This window comes from Mandrillus leucophaeus, unplaced genomic scaffold (assembly GCF_000951045.1).
Source record: "Mandrillus leucophaeus isolate KB7577 unplaced genomic scaffold, Mleu.le_1.0 Scaffold1481, whole genome shotgun sequence".
In the NCBI taxonomy this organism is placed as follows: Eukaryota; Metazoa; Chordata; class Mammalia; order Primates; family Cercopithecidae; genus Mandrillus; species Mandrillus leucophaeus.
This window is the reverse complement of record NW_012101456.1, coordinates 36,108-57,836: the sequence shown is the minus strand read 5'-3', so window position 1 is coordinate 57,836 and position 21,729 is coordinate 36,108. Positions and strand designations below refer to the sequence as shown.

The 21,729-nt window shown below is 39.6% G+C and overlaps 1 protein-coding gene across 1 annotated transcript in view; it reads left to right on the top strand.

The window, feature by feature from the left end:
- LOC105535611 (sodium/hydrogen exchanger 9) overlaps window positions 1-20,578 on the top strand; it is a gene marked incomplete at its 3' end in the record, with an annotated part of 317,019 nt that extends 296,441 nt beyond the window's left edge. The window contains exon 9 of the mRNA XM_011974743.1: window positions 20,490-20,578. Within this exon, the coding sequence (XP_011830133.1) occupies window positions 20,490-20,578 (89 nt within the window). The remainder of the gene's footprint in view (window positions 1-20,489) is intronic.
- Between the last annotated feature and the right edge of the window lie 1,151 nt (window positions 20,579-21,729).

The following is a 21,729-nucleotide window of genomic DNA, read 5'->3' as shown; positions in this document are numbered from 1 at the left end:
CATGAGCATGGTATGTTCTTCCATTTGTTTGTGTCCTCTTTTATTTCACTGAGCAGTGGTTTGTAGTTCTCCTTGAAGAGGTCCTTTATGTCCCTTGTAAGTTGGATTCCTAGGTATTTTATTCTCTTTGAAGCTACTGTGAATGAGAGTTCATTCATGATTTGGCTCTCTGTCTGTTACTGGTGTACAAGAACGCTTGTGATTTTTGCACATTGATTTTGTATCCTAGACTTTGCTGAAGTTGCTTATCAGCTTAAGGAGATTTTGGGCTGAGACAATGGGGCTTTCTAAATATACAATCATGTCATCTGCAAACAGGGACAATTTGACGACTTCTTTTCCTAACTGAATACCCTTGATTTCTTTCTCTTGCCTGATTGCCCTAGCCAGAATTTCCAACACTATGTCCAACACTATGTTGCCCCCACTGTCTTGTGGCTTGTAGAGTTTCTGCCAAGAGATCAGCTGTTCGTCTGATGGACTTCCCTTTGTGTGTAACTCGACCTTTTTCTCTGGCTACCCTTAACATTTTTTCCTTCATTTCAACTTTGGTGAATCTGACAATCATGTGTCTTGGAGTTGCTCTTCTCAAGGAGTATCTTTGTGGCGTTCTCTGTATTTCCTGAATTTGGATGTTGGCATGCCTTAGTAGGTTGGGGAAGTTCTCCTGGATGATATCCTGCAGAGTGTTTTCCAACTTGGTTCAATTCTCCCCATCACTTTCAGGCACCCCAATCAGACGTATATTTGGTCTTTTCACATAATCCCATACTTCTTGGAGGCTTTGTTCATTTCTTTATACTCTTTTTTCTCCATACTTCTCTTCTCACTTCATTTTATTCATTTGATCTTCAATCACTGATACTCTTTCTTCCAGTTGATCGAGTCGGTTACTGAAACTTGTGCATTTGTCACGTATTTCTCATGTTACGGTTTTCATCTCTATCAGTTCTTTTAAGGTCTTCTCTGCATTGATTATTCTAGTTATCCATTCATCCATTCTTTTTTCAAAGTTTTTAGTTTCTTTGCACTGGTTACATAGTTCCTCCTTTAGCTCTGAGAAGTTTGATTGACTGATGCCTTCTTCTTTCAACTCGTCAAAGTCATTCTCCATCCAGCTTTGTTCTGTTGCTGGCAATGAGCTGCGTTCCTTTGGAGGGGGAGATGCACTCTGATTTTTTGAATTTCCAACTTTTCTGCACTGCTTTTTCCCCATCTTTGTGGTTTTATCTGCCTTTGGTCTTGATGATGGTGACGTACTGATGGGGTTTTCGTGTGGGTGTCCTTTCTGTTTGTTAGTTTTCCTTCTAACAGTCAGGGCCTTCAGCTGTAGGTCTGTTGGAGTTTGCTTGAGGTCCACTCTAGACCCTGTTTGCCTGGGTATCAGCAGCGGAGGCTGCAGGGGATAGAATATTGCTGCACGGCAAGTGTTGCTGTCTGATTCTTGCTCTGGAAGCTACGTCTCAGGGGTGTACCCCACCGTGTGAGTTGTGAGGTGTCGGTCTGCACCTAGTGGAGGATGTCTCCCATTTAGGCTACTCAGGGATCAGGGACCCACTTGAGCAGGCAGTCTGTCCGTTCTCAGATCTCAACCTCCATGCTGGGAGATCCTCTGCTCTCTTTAAAGCTATCAGACAGGGTCATTTACCTCTGCTGAGGTTTCTGCTGCTTTTTGTTTATCTATGCCCTGTCCCCAGAGGAGGAGTCTACAGAGGCAGGCTGGCCTCCTTGAGCTGCGGTAGGCTCCACCCAATTCGAGCTTCCAGGTGGTTTTGTTTACCCACTTAAACCTCAGCAATGGCGGGCACCCCTCCCCAAGCCTAGCTGCCGCCTTGCAGTTAGATCTCAGACTGCTGTGCTAGCAATGAGGGAGGCTCCATCGGCATGGGACCCTCCAGGCCAAGTGTGGGATATAATCTCCTCATGTGCCGTTTGCTAAGACCCTTGGTAAAGTGCAGTATTAGGGTGGGAGTTACCTGATTTTCCAGGTGTTGTGTGTCTCACTTTCCCTTGGCTAGGAAAAGGGATTCCCTTCCCCCTTGCACTTCCCAGGTGAGGCAATGCCTCGCCCTGCTTCAGCTCTGACTGGTCGGGCTGCACCAGCTGACTAGCACCAATTGTCCGGCACTCCCCAGTGAGATGAACCTGGTACCTCAGTTGAAAATGCAGAAATTACCCATCTTCTGTGTCACTCATGCTGGGAGCTGGAGGCTGGAGCTGTTCCTATTTGGCCAAGTTGGATGAGCCCCCCCAAATCTTATTAATCACTGGTAATTTGATAATCAAGTTCCATTTTCTTCTGGTTTCATTTATTATATTTTTATGAAGGAAAAGCTTCTTTAATTATATGTCATTTGCTGTTTGTATTTCTTCTTTAGTGAGCTACCAGTTTATGCCCTTTGTTACTTTTTTTATTGTTACTTTTTTCCTGTTGAGATGTTTATCTTTGTCACATTGTAGTTTAGTTACTCTTTATCTATGGAGAAAATTGGCTAGGACCAATGGCTCATTTCTATAATCCCAGCACTTTGGGAAGCCAAGCGGGGAGGATTGCTTGAACCCAAGAGTTCCAGACCAGACTGGACAACATAGTGAGACCCAGTCTCTACAAAAAAACAAAAACAAAAACAAAAACTTATCTGGGCATGGTGGCACACACTGTGGTCCTAGCTACCAGGGAGGCTGAGGCAGGAGGATTGCTTGAGCCCAGGAGTTCAAGACTGCAGTGAGCTATTCTAGCCTGGTCAACAAAGAGACACCCTGTCTCTTAAAAAAAAAAAAAAAAGAAAGAAAAGAAAATTAACCTTTGACTGTCATATAGGCTACAAATATTCTCCAATTTGCACTTGTACCTTTTAACTATGCTCTGTTTTGTTCATTTGGGTAAGGGAAAGGGATTGGCATAGGCATTTTCAAGTTTTATGTGATTAATTATATTGCCTCCTTAGAAAGCCCAAGTGGATGGTATGTCCACAAACTTAGCAGTCTAACAAATAATAAAAAATAAAAAATATATAGAAAACCCAAGTGTTTCTTAATGGTAGTGTATAATTTCTGTTAAAAGTTGTTTGATTTTGTTTTTGCATCAGAAACCAACTGGAATATGTTTTGATATGAGGTGTGGGGTATAGTAGCGATTTGATTTTCTTCCCAGATGATAAGTCACTTGTCTTAACACCCATCAACTTTTACCTATTTAAAATGTCTGTGTATGTGCACACACATGTATGTGTATGTGTATTTGTATGTTCTGGGCTTTCATTTGTTCCACTGAATGTTTGATATTCACTGTGTCAATTATTTCAGCTTTGTGGTTTATTTTATTATATAGTAGGTCAATCTTTCACTCCTCTTTCCCATATCCAAAAGCTCCTTTGCTATACTCATGTATTTATTATTCCTGGTGGACTTGAAAATAACACGTTCCAAACAGAAAATAATTTTGGAATTATAATTGGGGTACATTAAATTTTTAGATTAATTTGAAGAGAAATGGCATTTTTATAACATCAAGTCTTCCCACCCAGGAATATGTTATGACTCTGCATTTATTTGAGTCTTATTTTATGGCTCTCAGTAAATTTTTATAGTTGTCTTCACATTAGACCTACAAATTTCTTGTTAAGTACCTTTTTAGCAGCTACTTTATATTTTGGGGTGCTATAGTAAATGGGAACTTCTTTCTTTATAGTTTCTAACTGGTTATTGTTCATATATGTGCATCTAGATTGCACTGCACTATTTGATTTACTCTCTGTAGTTCTAAAGTACAAAATTAGAGCCAATATAGAATTAGGATTAATGGGCAGAAGTTAGACTGTCAAGTTCAGGAGGGCTTTATCAGCACCAAAAGAATGACTGAACCATTGTAGGCACAAAATAAATATCGTTTGAGCAGTGGAATGAACAATTTTCACTCAACAAAAGAAAAAACTCCCAAAACCTGAATAACAGATCACTTTATAAGGTAGTAAGTGTTCTGTGCCTGATAATATTCCTACAGATTTTACACATCCACTGGTCCAAATACTTCACAGCAGATCCATACATCAAGTAAATGATATATCATAAATTTCATTAATCTGTAACTTTATTTTCCCAATTATTAAGTTAAAAATGAAGGCATATAGGCATGACAGGAAGAGCTCTGTCTAGAGGAATGTGGTGGACACATGTTGGTTCTGGCTGCCCAGCACACATTCTCACTGCCACTGGTAATAGCATCCTGATGTTTCTTAGGAAACTACCCCCGACTCCAATGGATAACATCTTCTAATCAACGTGTCCCACCCTCCCCTGAAAAAGAGAATGAGGACATCTGAAGCTAGGTCAACAGACACTCTTCCCCTGGTATGTAAAACTTTAGGAGGGAGAGAGGAGGATGTATAACTGCTGGCACCTGTTCAACAGCAGAGCCCTATTGAGAACCTCTATTTATTTATTCCTGCCACCAGATCCCTGGAGCAGCCATGATGCCTCCTTTCTAAGAGCTATCACACTTCCTTCCAATAAATTCCTTTCTGATTATGCTAGCCAGAGTCTGTTTTTATTACTTGCAAACAAAGAAATCTAAATGGTACAAAGGAAGGAAAAGTCCATTAGGTATTTCAACAAAAGAAACTGTATAACTTTGTGACAGATCAGAAGGGAAGAGAGTCTCAAAGACAGCACAGCCTCTAGGCTAGGATACTTGGGACCATCTTATGCCAGGTGCATACTGATAAACAAACAAAAAGAATCAAGCTTTTAAAGACAGTTTGCAGTGTTCATTATCCTTTCCAATTCAGCTTCTTATCAGATTCATCATGAACACTTCAGTGTAAGCAGCTTGCTCATTAACACATCGCCTGTGTTCACTTTCAGTTGTTACTAATTTCATGATGATCATTTGATTTATTTTGATCATCTTTTACTTCAAGGGCCACATTTGTAGCCACCTCATCTCAGTCTCTTGGAAATTGCACCTGCCAGCGTTCAATAGTCACATAGAACTTGGTTTTATGGAAACAAGTGGCTTTTAGACATGCAAATGAAGGCTGGTGTTTCTATTACCCAGAAATCTGAATCTCTGCTACTTGAAATATACAAGCACATTGAGAAAACATTTATTTGGGAAGATTGGGCAGAATATAAAATGCAAGTGAAAAATCTTTATGGAGGATGAGAGTATGCACAGAGAAATGGACATTAGGGACTTCTCACAAGTCCAGAGAGCATAGAAAGAAGAGAACATGTACGGATGTGTCTGCCCTCCTTACAAAATCAGCCACCAAGGCATGTGTCTCTGGTTTCTGGATCTTAGCTGACTTGCTAAAGGATTGGAATAAGTCATCCTATTAATTGACGTCTCTATTTTCCTTACTGCTAAAGTCAAAGGAATTTATTACTTTGTAATAGAAGTACATTGTACACATACAGAATGTGGCTTTTGGGTAAATACATGACCCTAAGGAATTCTCTCCATGAGGTACCTGGTATACATGACTGCCTAATTTTGGATCAGGTAGATTTTTCTTGTGCAGAGGGCTGTTTTCTAAAAGTCATTAGGTTACTGAGCCATTATTTTAAAATGAATATTGAAAATACTTCAGCAGTATTATTTATAGTGTAATCTCTAATGGAATTGAATCCTGTCATAGAAGCTGCTTTCCAGTTTATGAAGATAACGGAAAAGCACAGGTGGACAGGTTGTTTGAAAATTCATTTTTGTACTCTGTTTCCCAGCTGAGACTTTGGGGGTCAGGTTTTTGCCAGAAGCAAGCTTTTAGGGACAGTCATTAAACACCCAAAGAGTAAGATTTCTAATGGCAGCATTGACACCGTGTCTAATGATTTCTCTGCTTCCAGGCATTGCTGTAATAAAGGTAGCTTCCATTTTTAGATTCCTAGGGCAATTTTATGTTCATTGGAGGCAAAGGAGGGGGAAGAGGGCCACTGGTATACCTCATTTTCTCATACAAAAAGTTAAACAGTATAGAACACTATTTACTCAGCTTAGAATAACTTCCATTTAAGAAAACAGGCATCCAGAAATATGAAGAAAAAAAAGTCCTGATTATTAAGTAGTGGGGCTGGGCTTTGTAGTCTGATTCTAGAAAGTAAACGACTCTTAAAAACAATGAAAGTGTAGAAAGTTAAAAACAAGTAACACTCTGGCCCATTCATTAAGGAATTGACCAAGATGTCTGAAAGAAAGAAGTGCTCAGCACATGCAAGTTGTGTTTACAACACAAACAGTTAAATCATCTCAATCCCTTCCCCCAAGCCTGTTCGCCTATTGGTCTCAAATCACAAGGGCCTAATTACATTGCCATGATAGGAAAAGCTGCACTTGGAAACTGAGGTGCTATACATTTGTCAAGTCAGTTCTTAAAAGGCTTTTGTAGAGTAAGCAGTGAGGAAAAAGGGGAACTTGAGAAAGTCTATTTTGCAATAGATAAGGAGGAGAGATTTCCAAATGAAATAACTATTACTGGACATGTTGAGATTTCACTTGTCTGAGTAAGTAAGTTGGCTTATTATTTCTCATCTCATCATTTCTCACTTGGGCAAAAATTGTTTTCAAACTCTTAAGAAGGCTTTTAGCTCAGAGGTGAATGTGTTCCATTTGGCTGGCCACTGATGCATTGCATGACTGGATGGGAAATGTATTTCTGGAGCTCAGTAAATAAAACAAATCTCCAGGAGGGGACTAGTTTGAATTGTTTCTCAAAACAAATCTGGCCAGTTTTAGCCTCCAAATACATGTCATTAGCCAGCATCTCTTACCTTAAAACTGGTTTGCTTTCTTGTTGACAGACCAGGTGAATCCAACTTAACCAACAATCCACCAACAAATGAGGTGAGGTGAGAGTGATTCCCAAGCTGGGGGGAAAAAAAAAACCCTGAGGCTCAAAATATTAGGCGTTTAAGCTGCAGAAATAGTGCCTATAATTCTCAAGGGGATTAGTTAACCAGCACACTGAACCAAAGGCAAACATGCAATGATGCCATCTCAATAAACACAGGTGTAAAATATGTCTTCTCGCATAATAACTCGTTAACTCACACCTGCACTTCCTTGAACCGAATAGCTCTTCATTTCAATATTCAAATAACCTGCACATGTAGCTAAAGCATTGGACAAATTTACCCCTGCTTTCTTCACTGTAAATGTTTTCAGTCATTATTTAACAACTCTTCGTGGTGCCAGAAGACATAGGGAAAGAGGTAAAATTATTTCCCAAGAACCCACATTCTGCACAGGCATGTAGAAAATTGTCAGAAGATGGCACAAATAACATATGGGTGAAGAAGAAAAGGGAGTCAAGGATAATTCCCAGGTTTTCATGTCTGTTGGGTCAGTGATTCATTTCACCAAAATGGAGAATACAAGTGAGTGAATACATGCGGCCAAAAGGAGACACAATAATCAGTTCATTCCAGGACCTTCAGAATTCCACACAAGGGTGGAATATTCATGTGGAAAAGTACAGTGGGCAATTGGCCTGGACATCTGGGGTGAGACTGCTGATCACAGGTTTAGGTGACGTTGATGTAAACGTGTTAGCTGACTCCAAGGAAATGAGAACTAGAACGAGACCAGGGTAAGGAGGGTAAACCTAATGAACACCAAAACTTGAGGTGCCATGCCAGGGATCTAAGCAAAACAGGTTTTTCCTTCTTCTCCAGACCTCAAGATAATTTGCATAAGTACTCATTACTATGTTATGAAGAATTTACATAGAGGATATTTTTAAACAAAAATTTCTAAACCTGGCAACATAGATTTGAAGTAACACTTAAGTGCATATCTATACTCAGCATTGGAGGAATCAGAAATAAGAACATAGATTCATGCTGTTTTCTATATTGATGCTCTTATATTCTGCAGATGCATTATTAATCTGCCAACTATGGAGTTGCCAAATATGGTGAACTAGACAGTAATTGTACTCTTTGGAAAGCTGGATACTTTCATATTGCCTGAAGGATTTTTCCATTTTGTTAAATCTTTGACTTCTCAGTTCCAGGTTCACTTTCAGTGATTGTAGGAAACCTGTCAGAAATCTCTCTTTTTAGTAGATCAAAAATAAATAAAATGTGGCATGAAAAATAACCTATCAACCTCTTAAACCCCTCAGAGGACCATCTGAGTGCAAGATACATTTTTTTTTCTTTCTTACTCTTTCTTTTTCTGTGTTCTGGTGGTATAATCAATATTCCTGTCCAAAAATGCAGTATTCTCTAGTCTTAGAAACTCTTCAAGTCTGCATTTAATGTCAAGGCAAAGCATGCTTCATGTGACAGACACTTATTTTTCTACTTCTGTATCTGATGGCTTCATCAACTTTTAATGAGTAAAGAATTCTGGAGTAATGTTATCAGAGGCAGAGACTGTATGTGACAATAGTCTTGAATAAGAAAATTTATTAGAAGACAATGGACACTGCCAGGAATAAATTCATATAAACATTTATTCATATGTAAGAATTAGGGTTAATCTTCGTGTGTTCTCTTTTCAAAGCACATAAACGTTTCTTGAAGTAGAAGTTCATTCCTTTGACAGATGTGTATTTGAGTACCTGACATGTGCTGGACACTGTTATGAGTCAGCGATAATACAGCAGGTCAGGAACCTAGCTCTTAAGGAGATAGAGGTCAAGAGGGAGACACTGGGTAATCTAGTTGACAGGAAGTCAAGTGAAGCTGTTAAACCCCATGCAATTCTTCAATCCCATGTATGCAGACCTTGAAGCAAATGTAAAAACTGAACCATTTATATCACAGATATTTACAATTGGAAGGTGCTTAGAGGTCATCTAGAGCAATGCTTGCCAGAGTTTCTTGACCCTTATTGGCAAGAAATAAAATAGATTTATTATGTAACAAATGCTTATACATTAATGTTCATTTTGGGTTTTTTGCCCACAAGAGTAATTATATTACCTTAGAATATACAAAAGTACTAATTAAAATTATGGTGATCTTACGTTTTCTTCCTCCTTGCTTGGATTGTCTTATATATACCCTATTTGAAAACCACTGAACAGACTACCTTCCTCAATTTAGTGAGGAAGAAGCAATGGACGAGGCAATGGATTTACATTGCACCAGTCATCAAACTAGCAAAGTGTCTGAACTATGACCAGATAGATCCTATGTTTTCTGACCCAGTATTGCACATTTTTTCTTACATAATTTACAACCACACATTGAAGTTTGATCATGTCAACAAGTAAATAGACGTACTATATTTAGTAGCACTAATGCTTTCTGAGAGGGCCCAGAAGTGGAAGTCATGGAGAACAGTGTAAACGGTACTGCGTTAAACAAGAGGAATTAATTGTTCTATGAAAATTGATCTCTCTGGAAATAGTTTACTTGCCAGCAGAATCACTATTTTCCCCCAAGAATCATAGATCTTCTCATGCTGTTTCCTAAATTTCTTTGCTTGCCAATTAACTTGAGTTTAACCGTGTGCCTCTTTGTGGTTTTTCAAAACAGTTCTTTTAGATAGCATCAGAAAGTGTTGGTTCTAGTTCTTATCCAAAATTGTATAAATGAGTCCCTGCAGTCAATCCTTTGGGCTCTTGCCCATCACTAAAATCTCACTGTACAAACACTGAAAGGCAGTGTTGTGCACAAACATGAGTCAGATGCTCTTATTATTTTTTGTAGGCCACCTCCTGATTTCTTTCAGAGTCCCTTATTTATTTTAGGTTCCAGATATTTTTGAGCATGACCCACTCCACATGGACCGGGATGTATGTAGTTGAGTCCATTCATCATTGCTGCAGGGCCCCATACGTACAATTTAAATCTAAGATCTTGGACATGTAACACAAGACTTGCATTTAAGGATTGCTTGTTTTTCCAGCAGAGATGGAAACAGAATGATCAGATTTTATTTTTACTGGGAAAGCAAATGAAGAAATATTTTGCCAGCAGAGGGTAGACATACTAGGTATTTTATATTTCTAATTTTTTATATACCAGGCCTAACAAAACATGCAAGATAAATACCTTAGTGCTTATAATAAATAGTTTGACAATTAAGCATAGAGTTTATTAATTGTTTCTCCTATTAAGTTTTATATTCAAAAAATTTTTTAATTAATTCATGTGTATTTATTCCTTATCTATAATGGATAAGCCCAAGTGTGCTGGTAAAGTGCATGTTTCTCAGATATGCCCCGCAATCACCTGCCTCTCTCCCTTTGCTCTTGCTGAAGTCCCTCCCCCTGAACCTGCACTCCCAAATTTTTCTCATCTTTCAAGATCTAAATGCCTCTGCCACTTTCAGGAAAACATTCTTCATCCCTCTCTCAGCTTTTCTAGCCTTAAAGAAAGTACTCCCTTTGAGAACTCCTTTATTATCACCCACTCTTCTACCCAGTTTTAGATGTCTTTGTATATATCTTATCTCTGTTAGGAGACATAAAGCCGCTTGAGGCCTAGGCCTGCTTTATTCATTCTTGTGTTCCTCATACCCATGGTCAATGCTTTACTCAGTATAGGATCTCAACAGATAACTAGCAATTGAGTGGAAAAATACCAGATACCAAACTCACTCATGTAAGTCTGGTAGCTTAATTGTGACATTACTGAGAATTGTCTAAGTTTAGATTACTAGGAAGAGCAAGCACATTTCTACCTGATTTCCTTGATGCAGGAGTTAAAGGTGAAGAGAAGACAACAAAGGTGAAAAAGGGCATAGAATGTGCAAAGCATGTACTATCTCCCAGTCACTTGTTAAATAGGAAACGTTGCTGTGTTTATCCCTGAAATGAGTTTCTCCAAGGTATTCCTTCTTGTCTTCTTCCTTTCATCTCCTAATATTTATGGCAAAACCCTATATTTACTTAAGAGTATTGAGTTTGTAAAGCATTTTAATATCCATCATATTGCATTATACTAAAAACAGACCTCTGAGACCAGTAGCCACTAGCCAGATGAGAACATTAAGTCTCAGTAGAGTGAAGCTATTGGCCAGCATCACTCGTGTTATGCCTGTAGCCATGGCCAGAGAATGGCAACCTGGGAAGCATCGAGGCCCAAGATACCACAGGGGCTGAGAGGTATGAACCTCTTATTTTACAGCTCTTTATTTTAGTGGCCAAGTTCTCTTTTTCATATATTCTTTTTGACTACTTTTTCATTTTTCTTTGTCAAGTTTTTTTCTGCTTACATTGGGTCTATTTTTATGTCCCTTGTCCAGTTTCTTGAGGTAAATAGTCTACTGATTTTCAATCTTTTTGTCCTAATAAAATGCACATAAGACTATCAATTTTCCACTAAATAATTATTTGATTTTTATCCCATTGGTTTTGATAGGGTATGTGGTATAAACTTATTGTTATTTATTTCTAAATAATCTAAAAATTTCACATTTGATTTCACCTTCAACTCTATTTATTTATTTATTTATTTTGAGATGGAGTTTCACTCTTATTGCCCAGGCTGGAGTACAATGGCACAATCTCAGCTCACTGCAACTTGCACCTCCCAGGTTCAAACAATTCTCCTGCCTCAACATCCCAAGCAGCTGGGATTACAGGTGCACACCACTATGCCTGGCTAGTTTTTGTATTTTTAGTAGAGACGGGGTTTTGCCATTTTGACCAGGCTGGTCTTGAACTCCTGACCTCAGGTGATCAGCCTTCCTCAGCCTCCCAAAGTGCTAGGATTCAGGCGTGAGCCACTGCATTTGGCCTCAACTCAAATTTTAATTTAAAAAAATGCATTTTAAAGTCTCCAGTGGATACATTTATTTAGCCTATGCTTTTTAAATTTTCAGTCTCATAACATTGTGATAAAAAATATGACAGCCTTATAACATTGTGATCAAAAGATGTGTTTATTTCCTTTTTTTTTTTTTTTTTTTTTTGAGACGGAGTCTCGCTCTGTCACCCAGGCTGGAGTGCAGTGGCCGGATCTCAGCTCACTGCAAGCTCCGCCTCCCCGGTTCACGCCATTCTCCTGCCTCAGCCTCCCGAGTAGCTGGGACTACAGGCACCCGCCACCTCGCCCGGCTAGTTTTTTGTATTTTTTAGTAGAGACGGGGTTTCACCGTGTTAACCAGGATGGTCTCGATCTCCTGACCTCGTGATCGACCCATCTCGGCCTCCCAAAGTGCTAGGATTACAGGCCCCTTTTTTTTTTTTTTTTTTTTTTTTAAAGAAAAAGTTTTATTCAACTTTTTGGTAGTAAAGTATATCATCAATTTTATTTTGTGTAATTTTTTCACATTCCAATATTGTTGGGATGAAAAGGAAGTAATTTTAAAGTAAAGTAAAAAAATTTTAAAACCTCTCAGATTTTCTTGATAATAATTACTCTCTGAAACTAAAATGACTTCACAGAACCATGTCAATTCTGGAAAGCTAGAAAAAGAAAACCAAACAATAAAACACAAAAATATAATTTTGAAACATTTTTGGAAGTTAGCAAAAGATATTTATAAGTCAAAAAAAAAAGGGTAGCAAAAATGACGGTACTCCTTTGAAGATGTCTTATAATTGTTCCAAAATGCTAAAAGGTCAAGAATAAGGGAAAAATCTCTTCTGGAGACATACAAGGTCAGAGCCAACTCTTAGCAGGGGTGAGCTGATACCTAGACCCAGACGTTAGTGAGAGACTTGCTCCTCAAAGTGTGGTCCAAGGACCAGCATCATGGACATCCCCTAATAGCATAAAAATGCAGAACTGGGGGCTCTACCCCAAACCTACTGAAGGAGGATCTGCATTTTAACAAGTTCCCCGGGTGATTTGGTGATTCAGATGTACATTAATATTCAAGGAACACTGGACAGAGTCATTGCCTCGTGGATTCTTGGGCCACTGTTGCACTTCCAAGTGCAGTCAAGTGGCTTCTGATATATGGAGAGGACAGTGATATAAGCTGTAAATTAAGCAAAGCCTGGAAGTGACAAGAACAGGCAAGGCAAAATGGTAAGAAACAGCAGTAAGAGAGAAGGAGAGAGGGAGTGGGTTCCTTTGTGGGGTGAACTGCTTCTGTTACTTGGGCAGAGTCATCAGAACTCACTATTTTCCATGCCCTTTGATCTGAAGGTTTGTGTTCTAGAGATTTAAAAACATCCTTTTCTATGTGGAGAAGACTTTGGGAGTTTCTCTTTAAACCTCATAGCTTACTTGAAAAAATTAAGTTCTTATGAGTAGAAGATATGGTAACAATATATTTTTAAATTTTACTTTAGACTTGTTTGAAATTGAAACAATTTTGAAAGCCGGTAAGTTTTTCTTGTCTTCACTTATTGAGAAAATTGGCCTCTATTCAAAATGCCTAAAGGTTTCATTTGGAACCGGTATTATTTCTTTGACCTTAAAAAAAAAAAAGACTGAATTGAAGGGTTCATCCTAGTGGATTAATGAAGTAATACAAAGGAAAATGACAGGCCTTCAGAATTGGAGGAAATCCAGACTTTAAGAAAAGAATCCTTTCTACTACAATGCTGGCAGATAATCTTTCAGCTCAAACATATAATGGGAACTGCATTTTTACACTTACATGTCACAGTAGCTACTCTACCATAGGATAGTGCTTGTGTTTCGGAAGGATTATGGGATTGGGAATTGGAAGACATAAATCCAAGTCTGGGCTATGCCTCATTAATAGTTCCAGGTCTGACATATTTCTCTCTCCAAACCACTTGTTCCAATATAAAGGCTGGGTATTATCCATTCTCACACTGCTGTGAAGAAATACCCAAGACTGGGTAACTTATAAAGAGAGATTTAATTGACTCACAGTTCCACATGGCTGGGGAGGCCTCAGGAAACTTACAATCATAGCAGCAGGCACCTCTTCTGAGGGCGGCAGGAGAGAGAAAGAGTGCAAGAAGGGGAAATACCTGATGCTTATAAAATCATCAGATCTAGTGAGAACTCGCTCACTATCATGAGAACAGCACAGGGGAAACTGTCCCTATGATCCAATTACTTCCCACCAGGTCCCTCCCATAACACATGGGGATTATGGGAACTATAATTCAAGATTAGATTTGGGTGAGGACACAGCCAAGCCATAACATTCTGCCCCTGGCCCTCCCAAATCTCATATCTCACATTTCAAAACACAATCATGCCCTTCCAACAGCCCCCCGAAGTCTTAACTTATTCCAGCATTAACCCAAAAGTCCAAGTCCAAAGTCTCATCTGAGACAAGGCAAGTCCCTTCTGCTTATGAGCCTGTAAAATCAAAAGCAAGTTAGTTACTTCCTAGATACAACAAGGGTACAGGCATTGCATTCCATACGAGAGAAATTGGCCATAACAAAGGAGGTACAGGCCCCATGCAAGTCCAAAATCTATTACGTCAGTCATTAAACCTTAAAGTTCCAAAATGATCTCCTTTGACTCCACGTTTCACATCCAGGTCATGTTGATGCAAGACTTGGGCTCCCACAGTCTTAGGCAGCTCTGACCCTGTGGCTTTGTAGGGTACAACCCTGTCTCAGCTGCTTTCATGGGCTGGTGTTGAGTGTCTGTTGCTTTTCCAGGTACATGGTGCAAGCTGTCAGTGGATCTACCGTTCTGGGGTCTAGAGGACAGTGGTCCTCTTCCCACATCTCCACTAGGCAGTGCCCTAGTGGAGACTGTGTGGGTTCCAATTCAACGTTTTCCTTCCATACTACCCTAGCAGAGGTTCTCCATGAGGGTTCCACCACTGTAGCAAACTTCTGCCTGTACATCCAGGCATTTCCATACATCCTCTGAAATCTAGGTGGAGGTTCCCAATTCTCGGTTATTAACTTCTGTGTACCCACAGTCTCTACACCATGTAGAAGTTGGAGCTGAAGCAGTTGGGACACAGGGCACCACATCCTGAGGCTGCACAGAGCAGGGCAGGCCTGGGCCAGGCCCATGAAACCATTTTTTTTCTCCTAGGCCTCCAGGCCTGTGATGGGAGGGGCTGTTGTGAAGGTCTCTGACATGTCCTGGAGACATATTACCCATTGTTTTGGTGCTTAACATTTGGCTTCTCATTACTTATGTAAATTTTTGCAGTGGTCTTGAATTTCTCCCCAGAAAAATGGTTTTATTTTTTTCTATTGTATTGTCAGGTTGCAAATTTTCCCATGTTTTATGCTTTGAGTTCTCTTGAATACTTTGCTGCTTGGAAATTTCTTCCACCAGATACCCTAAATTATCTCTCTCAAGTTCAAATTTCCACGGATCTCCAGGGCAGGGGCACAATGCCACCAGTCTCTTCGCTAAAGCATAGCAAGAGTCACCTTTGCTCCAGTTCCCAACAAGTTCCTCATCTGAGACCAACTCAGCCTGGATTTCATTGTCCATATCACTATCACCATTTTAGTCAAAGCTATTCAGCAAGTCTCTAGGAAGTTCCAACCTTTCCCATATCTTCCTGTCTTCTGAGTCCCCCAAGTCTCTAGGAAGTTCTGAACTTTCCTTCATTTTCCTGTCTTCTTCTGAGCCCTCCAAACTGTTCCAAACTCTGCCTGTTACCCAGTTCCAAAGTTGCATCGACATTTTTGAATACCCTTATACCAACACCCCACCCCACTCAGTGCCAATTTACTGTATTAGTCCATTGTCACATTGCTATGAAGAAATACCTGAGACTGGGTAATTTATAAAGAAAAGATGTTTAATTGACTCACAGTTCTGCTTGGCTGAGGAGGCTTCAGGAAACTTACAATTCTGGCAGAAGGTACATCTTCACAGGGTGGCAAGAGAGAGAATGAATGCAAGCAGGGGAAATGCTAGACACATGTAAAACCATCAACTCTAGTGAGAACTCTCTCACTATCATGAGAACAGCATGGGGGAAACCACACCCATGCTCCAGTCACTTCCCACTGGGTTCCTCCCATGGCACATGGGGATTATGAGAACCACAATTCAAGATGAGATGTGAGTGGGGACACAGCCAAACCATATAATCATATCACTTTGTAAAAATACCAATTCCAACCATGGGTAGGATTAAAAAGAGGATGAGTCCCAGTTCTCTTGGACCACACAGGGTCTTATCTGCCCCTAGTGTTCCTCATTGTTTCAATTATGACAGGGAAGATACGAGTTGGATTTTATTTTCAAATGGAAAACTGTGGTTTCCAAGAATTATCAAAGTTTAGAAAGAGAAGATACCCACAAGAGAATATCAGCCAGGATTCACTCAGAAAAAAAAACAAAAAAAACAATCTGGCTATTGACAGAGTTTAATTCAGGAAATTGGGTAGAGAGTTGGTGGAGATCTCAAAAGGTACAAAGTGTGCACAAAGGTATCAGAGAGGTAATACTTACAGGAAGCAATTGTGAACCCTAGGAGTAGGAGGAGCAAAGGGAAATGAATCTAGAAGCTCCTAAGAGGGAACCACTGGGCTAGGATCCAGAATTCTAAGGACACTGCCTGGCTGCCCACTCTGGGGTGTGTCATTGCTGAGATGAAGCTAAGAGGAAGAGCAGGCAAATAGGAAGGAGCAAGCCCTTCTCTCCTCCACTGGGTTCTAATCATCCTCTGGCACTTCATACTGGCAGGATCCAACAGCACTGGCAAAGGGAAGCATGGTTTGTAGGCCCCAGTGCCAGGATCACGGAGCCAGTAAAGATGGATGGATTTGGAGCTGAGACACTAGTTTGCTGACTGGCACAAAAAGCATTTCTGGGTCCCTTGAGGGTCCCCCTCACCCTCTTTCTTACACACAAGAATCTGAGGTTCATAGAATTTAAGAGAACTATTTAGGACCTCACATAACAGCAGCACAACTAGGGCTCACAAGCATGAGTATGTAAAATCATAGTGACAATTAAAATGTTCTTTCATAAGGTAGAAAACAGTCAATTTTGAATTTGTTTCAGTGGTGGAGAATTTTATAGATAATAGATGTATTTAGATGAGACATTTTCAAAATGTGTTTGGCTTGTAAGAGTCATACTAATCACAGTAATTTGTGTGAATTAATTACTAAGCTATGGAATTATGATTGTGTATGCTAATACTAAGGGTCAGATCAATTTTGTTGTTTTATTTTCATTACAACACCAAGCCTCTGGTCATACAGGTTCATTCTCCATTATTTGTTGTTTATATGACATATCCACCCATACAAGACTCAAAAGGTATTTAGCAACAACATTGCCTGTTAGTTTTCTACTGGAGGCAAGGAAATGATAACCAATGCAGCCACTAGGGAAAATATTCTCCAATGATAAGCCCAGTTAGTTCAGATATGTAATCTTTTTCATAAAATCTCTGGTTGGTTCCTGGCATATCAGAAATGATATTTTTTAGATGGCTTAAGATCACCTTAAAACATTCACAGGTGGTCTAATATAGGCAGAAAAGCACAGGGAGTCTATGGACTATTTGATCTCAGCTCTGTCACTTTAGAGGTGAACTTGAGTAAATTACTTTAGTGTTTTACTTGTTCAATAGAGATGGGAATGTTCACTTATTTATTCAACAAATAAATGTTGAATCTGTATTTGTATTTATTCAACAAATACGGAGTGCCTACCATGTGCCTGGTACTGCTCTAAGCGTTAGGAATCCCTCTGCCTTCAATGAGCTTTGCCTTGAGTTACAGTGTATTCGTCTGTTTTCATGCTGCTGATAAAGACATGTTCAAGACTGGAAAATTTATAAAGAAAAAGAGGTTTAATGGACTCACAGTTCCACGTAGCTGGGGAGGCCTCACAATCACGGTGGAAGGTGAAAGGCACACCTTACATGGCAGTAGACAAGAGAGAAATGAGAGCCAAGTGAAAGGGGAAACCCGTTATAAAATCATCAGATCTCGTGAGACTTATTCACTACCAAGAGAACAGTATGGGGGAGCTGCCCCCATGATTCAGTTATCTCCCACCAGGTCCCTCCCACAACATGTGGGAATTATGAGAACTACAATTCAAGACGAGATTTGGGTGGGGACACAGCCAAACCATATCATACAGGAAGGCAGAAAATAAACACATAAATATATAAAATATCAAGTAGCAGTATATAATACAGGAAAAAAATAAAACAAGTAGAGAATGATGAGAGTGAACAATTTGTACAGAGTGGATGAAGAAGACCTGTCTGTTCATGTAACATCTAAACAGATATCTGAAGGAAGGAGGGAGCCATGTGGATATCTGCAGAGCTTTCCAAACAGTAGAACCTGGAAGGAAGTACAAGGGTCCCTGGCAGAACACATTTAGAGAGGATATTGAAAGGTAAGGCGGAGGGAGGGGAGTGGTCAGAGAAGAGGTCAGCAAATTGTGGGGAGTGGGGAAGGGGCAGGAACGATCTTGCAGTACCTTTTAAGCCACAGGAATCCATTACAAAGTTTTGAGCAAAGGCCTGACATGGTCTGACTAGTTTTTCAAGAAGCATTATTGCTAGGGTGCTAGGGGCTACCATGGGAGGCAGGGAGACCAGTTAGGAAGCTATTGTTGTAATATGGGCCAAAAGTTATGGTGGCTTGGAAAAGGATGCTAGGAATGGAGATGTTGAGAAGTGTTTGGGTTCAAGGTGTATTTTGAAGGACAAGTAAACAAAATTGCTGATTTGCAGTGAGAGGTGCACTTAGGGTGGTCCCAAAGTTTCCCCCTGGGCAGCAGAAAGAATGGATGCTATTACTAAAAAGAAGGCAGCAGTGGGAGAGACTGCTTAATCATTGTGAGCCTGTTGTGAGATAGTAACTCACTGCAGTAAACAAGAAGATGTAAATGAAACAAGCACTGTTCTTGGCCCACAGTAGGTATTCAGACAATCTTAGTCCCTTCCTTGTCCTTTGTAACACTTCTTTGTTACCTATTCTTGTTCTTACAATGAATTTATTTGCTATCCATACACAGACACACCTGCCCTTTTATTCACTACTTCTCTACAGATCAGTATCTAGTCAAAACAGTTCCACAACAGTGAACAGGTCAGCAAAACCTCACCCAGAAAAACCCCCTAATAGACTACACACTAGACAGACATAGGTCACATTTTTAAATAAATAAAGAGAAATGATTTATGCCAAAATAGTATACAGGGTAATCCTCCTTGTGCTTTGAAGTACTTAGGGCTTCAGCGTACTGAAAGTTCCCCTGGTGTTTGTTGCTTTTTAAAATAGAAATTCTATGATGAGTAAAATATTTTGTAAGCATTTTTGCCTTAGAATTTCTGAAGAGATGCTAAGAAACTGAGAAGTTACCAAAAAAATCTGTTGAATTGCCCACTGAATAGATATTTCATGGTAAAATTTCCTACTTGTTTTATTCTTTTGTCTAAAATTTTGAAGCATAATGTTAAAAGGCAATAAGTCATGTATATTCTACACACTTATGTAAATATGTGTTAACAATGTTTTATCCAGTGCTCACCTGAAAAATAACCAACATGTAAGTGGAAGCATACAGTCTACGTATTTTTTTAAAAGCTCAGTTCTTTAAAATTCTTTGCTGCAGATTCACTTGAAATGTCAGTATTCAGTTCACATATCTCTATATTCTAAAGAATCATCAGCATTTAATTTATGAGTGTTTTTAGTTGGAAAGATTTTGCTGCTTAAAATTCAGTTCAATCCCCTTGGTCTGAGTCGAAGAATACTTATATCTTGCATTTTTCCCAAAGCCCTCCTCTATGCCCAATTTCCCATAATTGAGCTAATCTTTAATCCAAAGTACAGTGCAAACTCCCACTGCTTCCCCACTCCAGCCCAGGGACAATAACACAGAGAATAACAGAGCCTGGGGACAGATAGCACATCGGTCTCAGGGTCTCTATTCCTCTGTCTCCAGAAAGCATCTAGTGTATATGTGACTTCATGTCACATTTAAAGCTGATATATGGTTTAAGAAATAAACCCTGCAGATGCCAAGAAGCAACTAAAGGTCCACTGTTGGTAGGAATCACACAAGAACAGACCAGTTTACTTTCAAGGAGTGAATGCCTTGGGTATGTTCGGCAGCAGGACAGAGCACCTAGCCTTTCCAAAGAGGCACAGGAACAAACAAGGTCTCCTCTCTCTTGCTTGGCAAGTAGGAGCATTGGCAGGGGCAGCAAAACCCTTGTAGATGTCTTAGGTTTGTCACTCGTCACTTTTAATACTAAATTATGGTATGACAGGAACCTCTTCAGGCTACCCAAATTATACAGTGGAAAGCAAATATCTTTCAGAAAATAAGCCAGTATTTAGTATAAAATCCAGCAATGTAGTTGGCACTGGCTATGAAAAACCCAGGGTTGACTATGCAGTCTTTTGTTCATGTTTTCAAATAAAATTTTTCTAGCTCATGAACAGGAACCCGTTTATCTCCAGGAAGAATCTACTTCTTAATGTTTTTCTTTAGGTTTAATCCTTCAAGACCCTGTTTAAACCCTGTTTAAAGCAAGTAGCAAGATCTACCTAGGTTTCATTATCATGGTAACTACTAGCAGTTTTAACTCTACTGACACCAAGTCTATTTTCCAGCGGGAATAGCCCTACCCTTTGACTTGGATGGAAAATAGAATTGGTTTTGACTGATCTGTTTTTTAATTTCAGGAATAGTTGCTGTTCTCTTCTGTGGAGTCACACAAGCACATTATACCTACAACAATCTGTCTTCGGATTCCAAAATAAGAACTAAACAGGTAAAAGAAAAAATTTACTACAGACTCGGTCTCTTTTCTCAGTGAAATGGTTACGTAGCAATTCTGGCAGTATCGTCAGAAAGAATTTCATTAGTAAAGGAAGAATGTAAGCTTAAGGCTTCTTTACGAGTTTGATATTTATAGATTTTTTTTCCCTCCAGGATAACCATTAACAATTCTCTTGGTAAGCAAAAATATAGTTATAATAGTTCTCCCTCCTGAGAGATGTTGAACTTAGACTGTCAGTCTTAAAGATGAAAGGCATACAGTTGATAATAATTCACAGTCACTTACATCTAAAAGCTTTATAAAGCATGTGAGATTGGATAGTTATAGAGAAAGAAGGAAATGAAGAAAAAGAAAGAAGTGAGGTTTGGTCTTTAACTGGGTGCTTTTGATGCCAAGCAAACTCAACTGCCAGTTGTCACACAAGCAGAATATATCTCCCTATGCCAAGAACGCATCTGTTTGGATATTTCCACATAAACACACACATAGTCTTTCCACAGACATTTGCTGCACAGCCACTCTGTGCCAAGCACCATGCTAGCTACTAGGAATACAAGAACAGATAGTTTATGACCCTGGCTTCAAGAGGTTCATTATCAAGACTGTTGATGAGGACACAGATGTGTAGCTAACAACTTGCCACAGTTTTATAACTGCTGTCATAGAAATATCTCTATAGTGTCCATAAGGAGCTTTAGTAGGACATCACCCTACAGTTAGGATTGAGAAAGTCAGGAGAAAGTTTCCAGAGATGATGCCCAACCTGGAGCTTGAAATATAAATAGAAGTTACCTAGGTAAAGATCTGGGGTCTACTAGAAGGTAGAAGGTAGCCACAAGGGCATTTGAGGCCAAGGGATCAGCATGGACAATGTCTCTTGAGCAGCCAGTGGAAGCTCTGTAAATAGTTCAGCATGGCTTGTGAATGGGGCAAGGCTGAAGCAAGTGGGATACAGTGAAATCAGAGACAGACTCATGAAAGGGCTTATGTATCTTGCGAAGGACTTTAGACTATAACCTATAAGTAATGGGGAGTGGCTTACATAACAGGAATGTATTGTCTCGCAGTTCTAGAGACCAGAGTCTGAGATCAAGGTATCAGCAGGATAACTCCTTTTGAGGGCTGTGGAGGAGAATATGTTC